Source organism: Panicum virgatum, unplaced genomic scaffold (assembly GCF_016808335.1).
Source record: "Panicum virgatum strain AP13 unplaced genomic scaffold, P.virgatum_v5 scaffold_183, whole genome shotgun sequence".
In the NCBI taxonomy this organism is placed as follows: domain Eukaryota; kingdom Viridiplantae; phylum Streptophyta; class Magnoliopsida; order Poales; family Poaceae; genus Panicum; species Panicum virgatum.
In genome coordinates, this window is record NW_024376262.1 from 10001 (window position 1) to 28706 (window position 18706).

The 18706-nt window shown below is 43.5% G+C and overlaps 2 protein-coding genes across 2 annotated transcripts; one reads left to right on the plus strand and one right to left on the minus strand.

Annotated features, from left to right (window-relative positions):
* The first annotated feature begins 2998 nt into the window (after nucleotides 1-2998).
* On the plus strand, nucleotides 2999-9610 carry LOC120693816 (uncharacterized tatC-like protein ymf16). The gene has a single exon (XM_039977033.1). The coding sequence runs from the start codon at nucleotides 8084-8086 to the stop codon at nucleotides 8897-8899; it is 816 nt and encodes a 271-aa protein (XP_039832967.1). The 5' UTR covers nucleotides 2999-8083; the 3' UTR covers nucleotides 8900-9610.
* A 3534-nt stretch (nucleotides 9611-13144) lies between these two features.
* Nucleotides 13145-16059, minus strand: LOC120693817 (cytochrome c oxidase subunit 2). The gene is made up of 2 exons (XM_039977034.1): nucleotides 15191-16059; nucleotides 13145-13914 (listed from the first exon to the last, which is right to left on the minus strand). The coding sequence occupies exons 1-2, from the start codon at nucleotides 15576-15578 to the stop codon at nucleotides 13520-13522; spliced, it is 783 nt and encodes a 260-aa protein (XP_039832968.1). The 5' UTR covers nucleotides 15579-16059; the 3' UTR covers nucleotides 13145-13519.
* Nucleotides 16060-18706: the final 2647 nt, after the last annotated feature.

An 18706-nucleotide genomic window follows, 5' to 3' on the forward strand; every position in this document is an offset into this window, starting at 1 on the left:
CCCCATCCCTAGAGGAGCCGTATGAGGCGGAAGCTCCACGTACGGTTTTGAAGCCGAGCCTTTCCAGCAATGGGGCCTAGGGACCGATATGATGATTGGTTTAGGTAGGGCGGCCGGCCTACTATGGGCACCTGTAGGGATTAGTGCGTGAGACCGCGATCCACAAACTGACGCATGGGACTCACCCTTGAGTGGAGAATGGAAGAAGGGAAACATAGCATGTCACAAGAGCGAGGCGAGGGGGCTCCGCCCTACAGCGAGAGGGACGCCTCGCGAGCCGGGCTTTGGAGATGAGGCCTTTTGGCGAAGCCAAGTAAATTTCGGGCCACCAAACCCTGCAACTGAGGAAAAGGCCCTATGGAGTAAAGGGAAGCATGTACGTTGTCACACTCCCTGCCCTCCAAAGGTGCCTAGAGGACGGGCCAGACGCAGCAGAGCGACGCCCCAGGAGCGGATTCCCCACGAGCAGGGGGACAGGAGACGGCCATCTCGAGGCACATCACGACCTACAGGCAACACCGGCGAGACCCGGGAAGGTAACCCGATTGGGAGTCAGAGGATCCATAGTACCCGCAGCCTCCCGGACTTCATATTCATCATTTTATAAAGAAAGGGTAAGGGATCTCTTTTCTGCAACGGAAAAAAATCTGCTCCGCTGATTTGACTCGGCACAACCTAACGATACATCCAATACCAATGATCTGTGCCTACCGATACGATACTCCTAAAAAAAATTGACTATATAAAGAGCTAGTGTCAATAAAAAGGCTAATGACAGAGAAGAGTCAATCTCCTTTACTCCTCCCGACACCTCAAGATGAGAAAATCCCTTCATCTAGGCGGGCGCCCATGCCTACTCAGGGAGCTACTTCTACCACGGCTGACACATTATCTCCACAAAGACCAACGACCCATCCCGAAGAGAAGTTGACTGACGGGGATGTCTCGAGAAGAAATTCCAGAATTGGTAGCCTCCCAAATCAAACATACATTGACAGGGGTTGCCAACAAAAAGAGAGGAAAGAGGCCCTAGTGAATTTGATATGGTACCGTACCCCAAGGAAGGGGTATACTATACTGTGCCAAAATGAAAAATGTTGAATGGGGTAGGGAACCCTGAACAACACCTCACCCTTTTCAAAGCTACATGCGGGAATACTGGGGGCAATGAAGCCCTTCTTATCCTATTCGGTACTAAATAGAAAAGCGAATTCTAGGAAGAGTTTCGAATATTTTTACTTAAAGGAAGGGCGGTTAAAACAAAGCAAGGGATGACACTTTCAATGCGCGAAATCCGTTTCGAGTTAGAGTGCGAAACTTCTTGCTGCAGCCTTCGCTGCTTGCTACTTTCTAAAATGGAAGATGAGATGAATAGATTGAATTGATAGTCTAGAAAAAACAATCTATAGTCTAGATTCCATTCCCTCGATCCACTCTCATTTAAATGATGGGATTGGGCCATACCAACCTTCACTTAGTCAATCTTTATATAAGATTGCTTCGTATCTTCAAGGATTGGGTGGAGGTGGCGTAAAAAGGAAGGAAAAAGGAATTTTAAATCCGTCCCTTCCCACAGAATCATCGGGCTTTACTTTCCTTACTTTCCCAACCCCGCTACTGTAAAAAGAACTCTTTTGTTTTGAGACTAGCTAGTCGCTATGGTTTGCGGGAAAACTCTTCTCTCTCTGGTCTCACTTCGAGTCCTTCTAGAAGTAAATAAAGGAAATGCTTATTCAACTACGGCACTGTCGGACAACCGACCGGATAACTTTCTTACCCTGTCAAATCTTTCTACAGAAACAGCACCGGACCTACTTCAATTTAGTAAGGTTTCTCTTGGACGTATCCACGGTTTCCGCTTTTTCCAGGTGAAGAGTGCACAATTGAGGGAGCTCAGACTTCCTTTCCCAATGAAATGATTCTACGAGAAAGCACCTTCTGGCGCCTCGCTCACACCAATGCGCGACTAAGGCCGTACTTTTATAGATATTAAAAAATCCAGATGGGTTTTATCTCCCGTGAACTAATAGGAAGTACAATCAAGAAGGCAAGACAGCCAATGCTATCCTCTAGAAAAAGCTATGCCACCCACTGCTCACAGTAAGGAGTAGGAATCTTCAACCCAGAAGGGCGTGCAGGAGGTATCTGGCGGCTATGGAAGCCCCAGTCACTACACTAGAATATTCAATGCCAATGCAAGCAAGAAATCACTAACGGATGAATGGGATATTTTATCCGCTATATAACGAACGAAAATACGAATGTTAGGAAGTTATATAAAGTACGAGAGCCGCCCTTTCTCTTAAAATTCCCTTGATTCATCGAGGGTTTTTGGGCTCCTCAACTTCGACTGGAAAGAACTTTCAACCGAGTTTCCCCCGCGCTGTAGATTTCTCTCTTCATGCGACGAACATGAAATCATCAATTGTTGAATTGAGAGTGTCGACAGATCTTTCGACTCTTCAATTGCAGCGACAATATACTCGTACTTCTCGGGCAAACGTTTTCTAATTTTATCACTTTCTTCTCATCAAAAAGCCACGTCAGAAGGGACTCTTCAAAAAGGATTAAAAAAGAGAGTAAATGCTCGTCAATTACCAACTCAATAAGTGGTTCTTTTTCAAAGAGCAGTTGGGTTAGTCGAGTTACATTTCAGGATTTCGGGCAAGTGGTGGAATTGAGAGATCGATTTTTCAATGATCAGCAAAGAGGAAAATCGAACTTTTCAGGAATTAGCTCAAATGATTTATTATGTGTGGAAAACTATTCCTTTCATCCACGAGTTGCACACTAGTTCAGAAGTAAGTAAGATTCAGGGGGTGATCATAAAGGATTAGTAAGATAGCTTAAAAGCTGGTACACTGGTACACCCAGTCTTTAATGTTTCGCAATTGAAGAAAAGGGTGGGGGAAGGTGTACAAGTCCTATCTGACATGCCGATTGTGGGGAAAGATGGAGAATAACTAGTGCAACCTGAAGCTATTTTAGAGAGGAAAATGAAACAGAAAGGAAATGAGTATACAGTGAAAATATCGATGTATACAGATGGACCGGGTTTCACAGATATGGTTATTCAGGTGTACCGATATGAGTTTATGCGGGTTCTTCTACTCCATAAACTTTTGAAGTGGATCTTTTCGTGGAAAGTAAAGAGGATTTCCAGGCGTAACCGAGTTCCTTGCCTTGCTTGTCTTGGGCCTGCTCTTCCGGCTTACCGGCTTGCTTGCTTCCTGCTCTTGCCTCTCTGGCTGCCCTAACTATTTGACCCGCTTGCCTTGCTACCCGATACCTGTCTGCTCAAAACCGAAATGAATAGCCAACTCGCTTAGCTTGTCTTACCCCTGGCATTACTCGCCCGAACAACTAATGCGCGTAGCCAATACACCTGCCACTCTTTCAACTCGCCGCCTTCGAATGTTGGAGCTCCTACCATTCATGTTCAAAAGGCCAACCGCAAGAACAAGACCAGCTGAATGCGAGTTCAATTACGAGGAGATGGGCAAGCCAAGCCTGCTAGTAGCCAGTATGAAAAACATTGATAAAAACTATTTCAGACTTTAGTTCCATAATCATAGGAAAAAGAGAGGGCAGAGCATTCTCTGATAGGTTTTAGGAAGAGACGCTTTACGGCAATTGTTAGCCGGTTCGTTCGGTTTCAAGGTCAAGGGATTGATTCCAAGTATTCTACTCGCGGCTTCGAAGGCCTGCTCTTTTGAATTAAGGTCTTGCTCTCCGAGGCATATGACTTTTCCAGCTAATCCGTTAATCCTATGACCGGAGGGCAGCCTTATCGATTATCCCCGTTCGAAGTCGGCTTTGCTTCTGCTTGTTTTAGCTTATACCCCTGATCCGTATATCTGCCTTGGCCCCGCTTTGCATTCATAAATGTCACTATTCGTCGAGTGCTTCCTTACCTGTTTATCACCAGCTCCCATTGCCAACTCTAAATTACATGAATTTCACTAGTCCGCCAATCCAATTAGGATTGTCCTCCCGTCGGTTGCATCGCTCCTGCTCGCAGTAGTCGTTTCTTTGCCGGTGAATAAATTTATTCTAAACAGAATAAGGCCGGCATCCAGCTCTCGACTATCCCTACCTTGGTAAAGTTACCACTCAAAGGATGGCTTTTCTTTCCTACCTACTATTGTATTTGATTCACTTCTTTTCAAATACGAGGGTGAGGGATATTCCTCGACCGGTTCCAATACGAGGATTGTTCCTTCTTTACTAAACAGTACCTGCATCCTGCTCTTCTTCTTCCTAACAGGATCCGTTTACCCCTGCTTGTTTGGCAAACCCTATCTTTCATTGATCATCTTCAGTCTAGCAAGAACTTCTTACTTCCCGATGCCAACTTCCTTGCTTTTATCTTAGCCCACTGCTCGTACTTCGTAGTTGGTTTGGCCAGAGGGATCTCCTTTTCTTATGTAAATATAGAGGACAACACTCTTGTGACACAAGCAAGATCCGCTGATTCTGTACATCAATACAGTTCAACCAAGTCTGCTCTTCGAGGCAGCTTTCTCGTATCATTGATAGTGACGGGTGTGGCCAAACACTAGGAATACCAGTTCCTTGTTTGACAACCCAATCCTAGCTTTCCTATATTTAGGAATTACGCCCATGTTCGGAAACTAGAATATGTCTTTTTTCTTTGGCAGGTGACACGGACGATGACAAATGAATTGATTTCATTTTCGCTACAATTCCAGTATTTCATTTTCCCATTGGCAAGGCAGCTTGCTCCTTGAATGCTTTGTTCGTTCAAGCGAACAATTCATCGATGTTCGACAACCCCATCATTCAAATGAGAAAAGAAAAGGATGTCGTTCGAGAAAGCCTGTCAAAGAGTCCGGTAGTGGGTGAGTAGAGTCTTTGCTTTTCCCCTCTCGCCATTTCATTGCTTTTAGTTGACGTTAGTAACATTTGTCCTCGTCTTTCGCTACGAAGAAATCCCATGACCTGCTTACTTTCCTAACTGCCCCAGTGAGACACATTAGCCTTGACTATTGACTTCTTCCTTTCCTATTTCCGGGTATCCCCATCTTGCCAAGCCGGATTGATCCTATCTTCCAGAGCCAGCTACAATTAATATCTTATTGCTGCTAGATGACTTCCTCACTCGAATTCATTAATTGAACTAGTCCTCTAATCGAAAAGGAGGGATATCCTGTTTTACGCTAGTCCGTTAATCCTACCTTCCCTTGGTCATTACGAACATTACGCTCGGCTTTCCTTATCTATTCAACCAGTTCGCGGGTTCTCCGGTGCCCTGCGGGGCTAGTCCTTGTTCGAATCCGAGCTATCGATCATTTCTGGAATGTAGCTATGCGCCGTTCCTTGTCCTAGTCGAGGGATAATCCAGAGAATCCGTATCATAGCTAGTTCTGGGTTTCCCTATCCTTACTAGTTCTAGTCATTCCTAACCTTCCTCAAACCTCTCATCCAAACAACAGATTCCTCAACTACTGCTTGAGAAACAGCTACTACTAGGAACCGTTGTCGACGATGAACACGAGCTAGCTCACTTCCTAAAACCTTACCTGCTTACATCAAACTCTGGATCCGGGCTCGCCTTCAGTCGCTCAAGGGGTTGCCCTTGACCTCACTTCGTTCCTCATCTCATCAACCACTACGATAATCTTAGGAAGAGCATAGGAAAGTGGGATCTATTCGTCGCACGCGCCTCGAATCTACAGCTTGCACTGGCGCATAAGCCTACCTTAGGAATCTCCTTTTCCATCATACCCACACACTATCTCTCCAGGAAAGCAAGTTGAGCAGACTGAATGAAAACTCCTAATTTAGAGATTCCCTCCCAGTCAACTTCTTTACTAAGTCAACTTCTTTACTAATATAATATGTAGTGGAGCCCATGCATATCACCTACTTTGATCTACTTTGATTCAGTGCTAGCTCCGCAACCCAATACACTTGTTTCCACCCACGTATAGTGAAGAATGACGATTAAGATGATAATGAAAACCCAATAGAAAGTACAGGACCGATCTAGCATGAAACGCGATAGAAATAGTAGAAAAACGGGCTGACTAATGACACGCACGCCCTTTCCTTTATACTCCAAAATATACTTAATTAAACTGACCTTTATACTTCAAAAAAATAAATGAGATTCTTCCCTCGACTCAACCCGTACGGTTCAATATACAAGATACCGCTGCGCGCCTCCTAGTAACTCTGTCACATTTCTAGGTCTAGCCCATGCATACCTTGACCAATCGTGACTGATCGTTTACACCTGGCGCCTTGGCTACCTATACTTACCTATCTCGGTTATTCTTTGCATCCCCGATTCTGGACTTGATGAACTAACAAAACCAACTAAAAAACAAGCATATCTCGTGTATACCTACTTCGCTAGCTCTATCAGCTTACCATTGGAACTATGCCTACGCGACGCCCTCCCCGGAACGCAAATGCCCTCTTTCGCTTCGCCCTTGGTCCTTCCACTTCGTGTAACTCCGAATTTACCTGTGAATAAATCGGAAAGGCAAGCTTTCCTCCCCTAAGAGTTCTTTCTTTGTTCCGCTATTCCCTGCTTTCCTCGTTCTCTCCTCGAGACAGATTTTCACTACAAATAACCGGATAGAGATATTTCCTTACTTATAGAGCCAGACTGTGCTTTAACACACGACATCCCAGTCAGAGGGGGGAATGGTCAAAAGAAACTCGTTCCATTGAAGATCTTTTACAAAGCACTTTCAAAAATGTGCATGATTTGTGCAATGCAAGTCAACTTAGAAAGAGCTCTTCTTTTCAAAAAAAAAACACTTCTCTCTCGAAAACAAACCACTTGCTTGGGCGGGCATCACTTTGCCTCTTTAACCATCCCTTTACTTACTTGGTTCCTGATCCGCACAGACACATAGTTAGGGAGCTTTCAATCAGCAAATCGTTGCTGTGCGTGGTGGTCCTCTCATGTCTGGGCTGCCCCTCTCTTCTGTTTTTGCATTTCTGTGCAGTGATTAGTGGAAATAGTGCTATGACATTGATTTGTTGCCAATGAGAAAATGCATAGCATAGATAATGAGCTGCGCCCCCTCAAAAAGCAATTAAGTGAGCTCAGGTCCATAAAGAATAGAATAGAAAGATCGCGATCTCTGCGAAATGAGAACGTAACTTGTCGCGTGTCCTCGACTAGTAGTGTCTAATTGAAAATTTCTTCTTACAATATGAGTCTCTGGTACTGTTCCTGTAAAAGTGCCAGTACTAACTGGTAAGTCGGCTCCTGGAAAAGTGAATACTTAAAGGGACTATCGAGCTCTGTTTATGAAATGCTCGAAATAGCTCAGTTCGAGAAAGGGGATAGAGAAGAGAAATAAACTATTGATCGAGGGATGGAGAAGGTGTGGGCCCGCTTACTAATACGGTTCCGTTCCGCATGAAAAAGACCAATCAAATCAAACTTTTCTTCGTTTCGTTGGAAAAACCAACGCCGACGTCAAGATCAGTCTCCTTTCTCTTTTCGGGAGCAGAGCTGAAAGGACAGTAACGATCGCGTAATGAGATATAGATTCTTCTCAATTTCTGACATGGAGCGATTCGCAACGTCAGATGTTCATAGAAATTTACGTGAATTTTGCATGCCCGATCCACACAACTATGATTGGGCTCCTATGACCGAGTTGAAGAAAAGGAGCATTTATTCGAATGCTTGGCTACACAGTATTCAGCACACTTGGCGGGACGATAGTCATCCGCCCCAGGTTTTGGTACTCAATACAGAGACAAATTTGTACGAATTGAATGCTGAATTAGGCCAGGAAATAACGACTTTTTTCGACAGCATTCAGACTAATAATCCGGATCCGGAGAGCCGTTTCACCAACTTGGAGCGGATAGATCATTTAGAGATAGAGGGTCGCCCTGGCCCAGTTGAAGCCGGCCCTGCCAATGACGCGGGTCTTCCAGGAGTAGGCGGACCTGTAATTGAGAGCCCACTAGATCCATTTTTGATTCACCCTTTAATTCCTCTCGCTCTCGCTCTCGGTCTCGGTTTGGTCTTGTTTCTTCTCTTTGTTGTGACGAAAAAGGGAAGGGGGAAGTAGACCCTACCGACCGCATGCCGAAAATGCATTTCTCCTTTGAATTACTCATTGAATGGAATTTCGCACCGGAAACTTTTCTAGGAGAAGTTCGAATCCGTTCCGTTCGGATATTGATCGGTCTTGGTTTGACATGGTTTACGCGTTACTGGTTCCCGGAAGAGTCAATTTCTCCATTAGCTAAACCCTTTCTTACCCTACCTTTGGACTCGTATTTTGTTCGTACACAATCAACGGAGGCCCCCCCGACATATGTTGCAACGTCTTCAATAGCATGCTCTTACTTCGTCTTTCCCTTAATAAGTCATCAAATTTGGTGCTTTTCGATCCCCAGTTGCTATGGGGAACAAAGGCAGAAATACAATAGATTCCTCCATTTAAGTGGTTCTCGCTTCTCCTTGTTCCTGTTCCTAACTCCTCCCCGGGTAGTTCCCAATGTTTGGCACTTTCCATACTTCGTGGGTGCAACATCAACAAATTCGCTCATGATCAAGTTACAACCTAAGATCTATGACTATATTATGTTAACTGTTCGTATTTTGTTCATTCCATCGGTATGCTCCCAGGTACCTGTAATTGTGATCTGTTTGCCAGAACCAAGGGGTCTTTCTGTGGAAACCTTCACGAGCAATCGTCGTTTTTTGATGGTTTTTCCGCTTATCACAGCAGCTCTTTCCACACCTCCGGATATCTGGTGCCAAATCGTCGCCCCTTTCCTTATATATTCGATAATCGAGTTTGCTATCTTTGTGGCATTGATTGTACAAGTTCGTGAAGAGGGCTGGACGAGTAGAATGAGGGAAAGCGGCTCGATCGAGAAAAAAGAGGAGTAGACTAGCCCCCCTAGAACTGAAAAAAGTCACTATCAATGAATTCCCGAGCAATTCTAAACCAACATATGCGATTCATTCCCGTAATGATTATAACAAACAGCAGACTCCTTGCCTTATTTTCGGGATGAGTGATACATCCGGCGAGCGCCGGTGAAGAACGCAAGCAAAGCTGGAGCTCGGGCATTGAACTATTCCATCAAGCAAGAGAAAGGAGGCAAACAGGGTTGAAGGCCTGGGGAGCGAACCGAAAGCTCAGCTTTGCGGACTCTTCCTTTATTTAGTATAGGCAAGTCAGTACCCTCAAGTAAACTCCCTCTCCCCATACCGATCGAGTACTAAAGCTCTATCCTATTTCTGTTCGATCAAAGCGAAATAGTGGCTTGGCTGTCCGACGCTTGATTCTCCGGGTTCGGTTTATCCACGCTTTGTTTTTAGATATTGGTGCTCAATGCTTGTGACCGCCACTCTTCATAAATAGCTTTAGCTCGGGTTGACTGTGTACCCATAGGCTTGTTTATTAGGCTCATACAGACAAACTGGACATCTCGCCGACCTACAACCATACCAAGAAGATCCCTTGATTCTGCTTCCGTCTATCATTCTTCTGTAAGGAAGTAAAAAATCGGGTTGGTTAAGCAATTGGTAGCCCCCGGATGAACGGTAGAATCCATCCATAGATTCACTGAAATATACTCATCAGGGCTAAAAAAAGAAAGACTAGCAGAAATAATATCGAACCCCCTCGTAGAGGATTCAAAAAAGAAAAAGAAGAGAGATTGTCTACCTCGGTAATGGAAAGATAAGAATGATTGTGAATAGCCCCCCAGTCGTGAGGGACTGATTCTCTATAATCATATCAACTTTCACCCTTACCTTAAAGAAGAAAAGAAAACATAACTCTCTCTCCTGTAAGGAACAAGAAAAACAAGATTAGTATTTATCCCCGAAGGGAAATCAAGAGTGCATTTCCTCCTGATTGTCTACCTTTTCGGAGGCACAAGTAGTTGATCACTTATACGAGATTCTGAAATGATTGTTATCTCTAGGCACATCTTATGGGCGGCGTCTTTTCCTCCGGAGAAGCTGTCGAAGCGATAGCCATGTCTTATCCTTTCTCGAGCAAGGTATTATTAGTTTAGTCTGGAATTAGACCTGCTGCCTCTGCCTCTGGCTTGACCCTTCCCCTAGAATAGAAGTATGTGCCCTTACCAATAACTCCCTGACTCTCTCTAACCACTGTCCTCAGCCAGCAGTACTGAAGTTCCCGATTTATTTATCTTTCGATTCCTGGCTCAAGTCATCTTCTTTTCATTTTGAAACAATTCTCTATAGCTGGTCTGCCCACTGGCCTATCCTACTCAATTTGGTTAAGGTGATTGGAGATTGCTCAATCTGAAAAGGAAAACATTCGATCCTTGCAAAGCTTCAGGACATGAATTGGAATGAAAAAGAAATGATTACTGAAAACTTTAAGAGAGATGGAGGACTCCCAATCGGTTTAAGCAAGAGCTTTAAAGTTGAGAAAGAAGAAGGGCCGAAGGCTTTGACATTCAATCAACGGAGTTGTTTTGTATTCGATTCTTTCTATTTCTTCTCTATCGTTCTTCTCTGCCAACCCTAGCTTACCTTATTGAATGCCTTGCACTTGCTTTCTCGTCTCAATCCGACGTTCTTCTTTCAACGTGTGAACCTATGAACTTCTCCAACGTCGTAGCTTTAGGTCAATCCCTAGTACCTTTCTTTACCGACCGAGATTACCCATCACTCGCCTTCCTACTACCTACTATAGGCTTGCTCCTGAAGCTGGAAAGTAACGAACGAAGTGAAAAACAGGAAAGTAACACTGCTTCATCTCTAGAATGGGCTCTTTACTCACCAACAAACACCATTCCACAGCTTCAACATGCTACCAGTACAATCTGAATTGGAAAAAGGATGAGAGTGGCATTGCCTTTAGGGGATGTTGCTGGCTCTATAGTAATTGGATCGGTCATGGTGCATTTTGGAGAAGGATTGGATTGGATAGATAGCTTCTACCTCTCAGACGTGACAACAGTAGCTTATGGAGATTACGCCTGATCGACCATGGAAGGAAGACTGTTTGCCGCAGAAGCTATAATTGCTTAGCCAATTGCATAAGCATCCGGAGTTGCACCAGTTAGATAGGAGAAAAGCTTTCCTACCCTTAAGATAAGAGCGGCATCCCACCTCTAAATCGGAACACGGAAGATGCCTGGCATGAAAGAAATAGGCATCAGCTAGGATTGGACTTGGGTTGGGGTTGGTCGAGTCACCTCACTCAGACTTGGTATACCTAAAATCTTTACTTGGTAACTTAGAACGGAAGTTCTGCGAACTTATGCGAAAACAAGAACGAATCGGACCTGCTTTGCGAAAACATCGAAGAAGAACGAAGTAATTTCGAACATGAACTATGGATCATTTTTAGATTTATCATTTAGTTTGTCATATTATCTTGCCTAAATTGATTTTGTTCGTTGATTGCGCACATCCTCCAACGAGGGACTCGAACGAGATAATGGTCATTTTCACTTTTTTGGTTGGGATTTGTTTTGGAGTATCATCGTGGCCTCCACCTTCACATGCAAGGAGCAAGCAATCGGTACCTCCGCCTATCCGCGAGATCGACTCTATGGCAGCGTCGGGACAAAGCATCAGCTGCTCCATTCTTTGCTCCCTTGCGTCGGTATTGAAGTCCAAGAAGCTTAGTGAAGGCCTTCTGCTGCCAAGGTGTAGTCGTTGATCTTCTAAATGCACGAGACTGCGCTGATTAGTTCGAATTATGAATTCAGAATGCTGCAAGTACGGGCACCATTGCTCTACATAAGGATGGCGAGGGTCTCATTAAACCAGTCTTGGGTTAATACTTATCTAGTTTAGCTCCCAACTCTCAAGTAAGTAGAGAAGGGTTAAACCTAGACTCAGACCTATGCTGTTGGTCAGAGAAATCCCCCTATTTTAATAGAACTATGCGAATCGGTCGCGTGAGACTCAAGAAACTGATCTTCCAATTGCAACTGATCTCTGACTATCTTCTTTTGAATCGTCATATATCCCTTTTTCAAGTGAAAGCGTTGAAGGTGAAGTAGTGGTCCAAATCCGAAGCGAGTGATTCACTCCTCGGCCCAAGAAAAGGATAAAGTGTAGCCAATAGCAAATCGTGCACTTGCTTACGAGACTGATTCTATCTTTCTATCTTCGTTACTTACTCTCTAACTGTAATTGTTTCTTACTCACTACCAGCAGGTTTGTCATTGGGTTTTCTAGGGAATCTTATTCCTCTCTTTCTTGTCTTTCAAAAGAGGGAATGAATCGTGGATGACCTTTACCAATTGAAAATAAGAAAAGCTTTTTTTTCGCTATCTAGCGTGGATAGCATTTCCTTCCTATTTCAGCTACCAATCTATCAATAGTGTTTTCTTTCAATGAAAGGTGTGCACTTCTTATACCCAGATAGTATAAATCATATGCTTGTAAATTCCTTTAGTGATATGGCTTGTAAATGCATTGTGTAATAAATGATTGGGCAACCCACTATGTTCAACAAACAGCGTAGTAATATACATATATATTGTATTAATTATGGAGTTACTGGTATCATAACTTTAGTAGCTAAAAAGCTAGCTATCAAGATTGCAATGCCAACACTCGTAAAACGATCTCTATAATTTGTATCATAATTCAAGTTTGCTAGCTCTACGCTAAGTATTTCATTAAAGGGGCTCTGATGCATAAATGTAGATATAACAGTCTGAACGATGCCTTTTGTCATTAAGTAAGATACTTTCTTGTATCCCTCTACTACAGCAATCGGGTTCTTAAATGGATGAATCCTTGGTGGCAATAAATCCTCTGGTGGTTGATTAATTTAACCAGGTATAAACCTATACCAAACAGTAACACCTACTCCCATAAAAACAAGGATATTAAACACACCGTAGACTAATTTTCTGAAATTTCTATCATATGTAAGAGTTAAAACTTGCACTAAAACGGAATTGTATGATTTATCTATCAGAGATTTAATACCATCTCCTAAATGAGGAAGAAATTCATCTATATTGATATTTATTTTAAACACACCAACCCTAAAGAATCCCTTATTCTTTTTATCTTAATAAATTGAAAACAGAGATTACTTTTTACTTTCCATGGAATCAGAGATGGATTTATATAGACATCGTTCCAAGTTACTATTTGATTAGTTATTTCGGATTGTGATGATAATAGGGCTATAAGTAGGCCGTTTGCTATTGCAATAAGGGCTGCTCACCTTTCCTTTTGACGGCTTGGCTTTCTTTTCTGTCGCTCCTATGTAGTGGTCGGAGTCTTCCTACCATACCATCATGCATGCCTATGTTATAGTGCGTTAAGCTTCGCCAGAAGCAAGCAAGATGATGAAGCGAAGCTTCGTAGACAAGGCTCGTTCCGTGCTTGACTTACGAGCTCGTGTAGTAAGGCCTCGCCCTACTTCAATAAGGGCTTATGCACTCCACTCGTAAACGAGCGTTAGAGCTTTTTGAGCGAGCGAGCGAAGCCTTCCAGGGGCTTCCCCCTTCCCTCACCCGAGAATTGCATTTCCGCTTCAGCTTCCCCGGTTTAGTTGGTTTGGAGGATTAATTGATTGGATACCCAATCCGCATAATCTTTCAAAGTCACTGCTTCAACGACGATAGGCGTAAAGGCATGATTAGTTCCACGAATCTCACTGCACTGACCATAGTAAACTCCTTCTCGTTGTACCGAGATGGAGGTAAGATTTGAACGACCAGGTACAGCATCACATTTGACACCTGAGGAAGGTACAGCCCAACTATGAGGTACATCAGCGGGTGTTACAATCATACGTAGATGAGTTTTGGCTGGTACAACCACTCTATTGTCAACTTCTAATAAACGTGATTGACCCAATTCTGGATCATCTTCTGGAATCGTATAACTGTCAAAAGTGAGTGACTGTTCATCGGAACTGTTATAGTCCGAATACTCATAAGGTTGGGTCGACGCCCGCCTCCCCCCAAACTTGACTTGCAAGTTTCCCCGCAAAAAGCTCTCCACGCCTACTCTTATTTTTAAAGAGCGCTATTCTTCTTTAGTTAGGTAGTTCTCCCCCCTCTATGAGACCGTAAGACCCCGGTGGAATCGAAGGCCCGCTTACTAATAGGCAAGAGGGGACCCTTTCTCGCCCAGCCCTACCTACATCAGTGAAGCTGGAACCGAGGAAGACAATGTTCAACACACATGAGAAAAAATGAAGGTATGGGACGGCCCAGTTCACCACGGAAAGCGAATTCGATCCTTTAGTAGTCTTCTTTGTTCGAAAAATGCGCAGTGGAAAGGGATGCTAGTCGGCTTTGGCGAAGTTGTAGGCCCCAATAAATCAGATCAAGAGTGATTCCTCATCTATCCTGTCAGGGGCCAAGTCGAAGGCTCGAGTATAGATTCCCTATGCTCATGTGAACGGCCGGCCCGTAGATCTAAAAGGATCCTCCATAGGCCTGACCGGAAAGTATGTTTGTCCACGAAAATAAAATTCGTTCATGAGACCTCGAATTCCCACGTTCCAGCCTGCATTATGCCAGCTGGTCCCACCCCCTCTTGAGTCACCCTTATCTAAAAAAAAAGGACGGAGTCTATCTAGATCATAGGATCACTGTATTCAGAGGTCAATTCTCTTTCTTTGACCTCCCACCGTTCACGACATCCCTTGCTTCTCGCAAGAACGGCTCCTCGGTGGAGGAGTAGAAGCGCTGGTCCCCTTCGGTCAAGTGCTTGTGCGTGCTCTTACCTACCGTAGGACCTCCGTCCCCGAAGCGAAGAAGGAGGAGCAGGAACAACTGGTTGTCCTCTCTTGGCCCAGTAGTTCCGCAACTACTACCGTGGTTGTTGCCAACGGGGATCCCCCATTCCGAAAGGTAACGGGGCCGGCCCTTAGGTCCAAAGTTGTATGCCACTGCTGTGGTGCCGATAGATTCACTACTGAAGCCCCGTTATCGGACATTGCAGGCTTAGCATCTATTTTTCGTATATCGCTCCACCACACCGAGAAGAGGTATGTGTACCTCCAGCAATAACAAGAATGGAACCATAGGCTCCTATGCTGGGAGCATTTCGGGGTATAGGTCTAACCACCTCAACTCCCCGTTTCTGGCATGCTATAGTTCTTTTAGTCTCTCGACGACGGGAATGGGAGATGACCGGTAAGCCAGATGCTTCGCGAACCACCGGTACATTTCGTTGCACTTAAATCACCCTCGTTAAGAGGCGCACTCCGATACCATTGATGTCCAATAGCTTTGATAGTAATGGCTGGATCTACTAATACCCCGTCCATTGAGTATAACAGAGCAAACGATGGTATAGCAATGAACAATGGAATGACACTAGGAAAAATGGTCCGAATAATTTCGATAGTAGTTCCATGAACAATCCTTTGCGGGATTGGATTAGTTTGCTCGTTGAAATGCCATAAAGCGCGAACCAACATCCGTGATACGAAAACCAAAATCAGAATGAGGAAGAAAAAGATATCGTGATGTAAGTCAATGATTCCTTGCATCATAGGTGTTGCTGCGTCTTGAGATCCTAATTGCCATGGTTCCGCAGCATCACAAAGAGCGATTGTGAGGAATCGACATTCTAATGAACGAAGAATCATTGGAATTTCCCATCTTTTTCAGCTCTGCTCCCAAAAAAGGGAGACTTGGATTTTGGTCGTCGTTGGTTCTACCAACGAAACGAAGAAGTTCAAGAACATTCGAACACGAACTTAAATGACAAAACGAAATGCTAGCAGCCTCATAACACATACACTTCCGCGTTGTTTGTCCCATGAAGGCCAATGAGACTATTATACGCGTTTTCTTAGGAGCAACATGAGACTTGATTTTTCGTTGGTTTTTCTATTTTCTAACGAAAGGCAGAGTTATGAGCACATAAGACTGAACACAAACTAGATTTATCAAAACTTTGGAACTCGACGAATTTTGTTACTTTTTTCAAGAAAGACAGATAAACACATCGTTTAAGACTTTCAAAGTAGACGAGATTCTCCGCATCAGTTGAATGACTATTCAGCACCATTCGGAAATACGAAAAAGTATGTTAAAAAGTGGATCCCCCCTTATTTTTTGCCAACATCCTCTTAAGATCTGCTATTTTCAAATATGAGAAAAGTGGACGCTGTACTTGTCTGAAAGCGGAAACTAAGATGAAGAGCTTATTCTCATTACTGGCTTGCTGTCCTTACTTTAGTTGGCAAGCAGGCGGGAAAGCTAACTGGTGAACTTGCTGAACATGCTCAAACTGATCAACATCAAGTTGAAAGTGTAGTTGAGATATTACTCGCAGTATGAGAAGGAAGAGAAGATCTAACCTCTCTACTTGACACCTCTGAACCAACTTCATTCCTTGCTAAAACAGGAACTACAGCTGAAAGTACTAAAGCTTCAAACTCCTTGCTAACAGCCCTACCGATAAACGGAATAATGCTTCAAGGACTATATGACTAGCTCTTATACGAGTTCCTGGTAAACCACTACTTGCGTAAAGTACTCCGCTCGCTCCCCTGCTCGTTCAAAGTATTCCACTCGCTAGGATCTTAGTAAATAAGCTTGCTCTGACCTTACCTTTCCTTCCTAGCTTTGAGAGCAATACTACCTGTAATAACACAATGAACTTATCCAACTTAGGGAACAGGCTGGCATAAAGGCATTCCACCATGGGACCGAAAGAAGATGATGAAGATTTTCATTCATATCCTGGGAACATTTCCACACCCATCCTTTACGGCATGCGATCTAGGGCTAAAGGATGAAGTGAAAAGCAGTCAAATCGAGTTCGGTATATAGACGTGAATTGCTCCGTATATCGGAAAGAGCTAAGCATTGCGGCGAAGACCGTCGTGACATAACGAATCCATTCGATATTCTATGGAATCAATATCAAGATTTATTAGAACAAAAAGCAGCATTCCATCCAGCAGACCAAGTCGAGGAGAAATGGCAGATTGGTATAGGGGATTCGACCTACTCTTAAGAGAATAGAATCATCCTTTTTTGGAGTCAAAGAAAGCTAAGCTTATGAATGAATTGTGTGCTCTGAGGAACCTATTTCCCGAACCATTTGCATCATTTACAGATTCTCTCTCGATCGAGGACCCTCTTTCCTAAAGGCCCAAAGTGCATCATTCAGTCAGGGAGTACCCTTCTTTTGGCACGGGCTGTAAGTATCTTTCTTAAGGGAGTTTACCTGGAAGTGGGCCACCCCTGGAAGTTTTCCCCGTGGATGTTTAGCCGCCTTGCGATGACCTCTTCCTTTAGTCAGTTAGGGCAGTGAGTCTAGTTGATAGAGAGTTTCTTTACGGGATGGAAGCCTTTGTGTCTAGCTAGGGCCTTGTTTGGCTAGTCTTTTGTATCCTTTCTCCTCTAATAAGCAATAAATGTTACCATGATTTTTCAAAATATAAAACAAATTACTACTAAATTAGTTAGTTTCCTTCATACTTCTAGTCATCAAGGCTGGGTTCTATTTTGATGATAAACTCCCCTGTGAAAGTTTCCTGACAGAGGTTGAGATGGCTGTGACTCTGGACGAAGGTAAATGGAATTTGGAGGTTGGTGACCGGATCGAAAGGTCAAGGATAAGGGAATCTGATTTATGATACATGCCTGGAGCTATTGTGATACATGTGATACAACCCAGATTACTTTTCTTTATTTACTGATGAGTGTTCATCAATGGAGAGAGATCCTACTCAAACCCTACTCAGTACAGGTTTAGGGATGCAAACTTTTTCACACTCAAACACAGACCACGACTTCTTGAAAATGAGCTTAGGCAACTTCTCACCTAGTTGACTAGTCACATCTTTATCTGCTGGCTTCCCTCTCTCCATTCCTCCTTCGGCTTTGAAGTAGACATTGAAAGCGTATATGATACTTTCTAACTAGAATGACTCCAGCTAATCTTCTACTAATAGGTACTACAAAAGAGCGCACTTAGAAAAGAGAGTGTCATTTCGAAGAAAGGCAAGGCGGATAGGAGAAAAAGAGAAGAGTGGGGTCTACCTATTGTGTAAGCATCAACAAATTACTTTGAAATCGGGAGAACCTATTTTGTGACTTGGTCGGCATCGTGCTCTCTTTCACACAGTCTTCTCAAGTCACTAATGGCACAACAACAGGAACGAGTACACAATTGAATAAAAAAGGGAATTCACAATAAGGTGGCAAGATCCTTGTCCGTGGCAAATCTATGTTGTTGGCTACCTGGCTATTGTCTTTTCGAAAGTAGTTTATCAATTGTTATTTTTTTCTTGCTTAGGCCCTACTTCTGAAACAAGTTCAAGTCATCTAGAAAAGTATAGAATGCTTAGGACAAACATGGTGTTATTTCACATAGGCTTGTAGTGAAAGTATTGAGTGCTTCTTTGAGTGGGTAATCGATTTCAACTCATCTTTCTGGATTGTGTGAGTTCTTCCTCATTGAATAGGAGAGTAGGATGTAGCATTCTTTCTATCTTGATGTGGAGTGATCCCCGAGAACGGTATGGTCAGGAAGAAAAAGTACTTTGAATGAATGATGTAGGCTGTGGATCCCTTTTGTTGATGAAGAGATAGCGCCAATTTCCTTTGCTTCTTAAAAGACTTCTAACTGCTAACAGCGAGAGTGCCTTAGATCAGGAGCATGAACAGCACAATTACCCGGTTCTCATTGAAGAAGAAAGAGAGCTTGCTTGGTATACCTACTACGCCCTAATAGATTGTAGTTTTTTACAATGAATTC

What these genes read in the sequence shown, in the direction of transcription:
- LOC120693816 (XM_039977033.1), top strand. Translation starts at nt 8,084, where the DNA reads ATGCCGAAAATGCATTTCTCCTTTGAATTACTCATTGAATGGAATTTC.
- LOC120693817 (XM_039977034.1), bottom strand. Translation starts at nt 15,578, where the DNA reads ATGATTCTTCGTTCATTAGAATGTCGATTCCTCACAATCGCTCTTTGT. An exon ending in TGGACATCAATGGTATCGGA is followed by an intron (nt 13,915 to 15,190) that starts GTGCGCCTCTTA and finishes CGTCGACCCAAC; the next exon opens with CTTATGAGTATTCGGACTAT.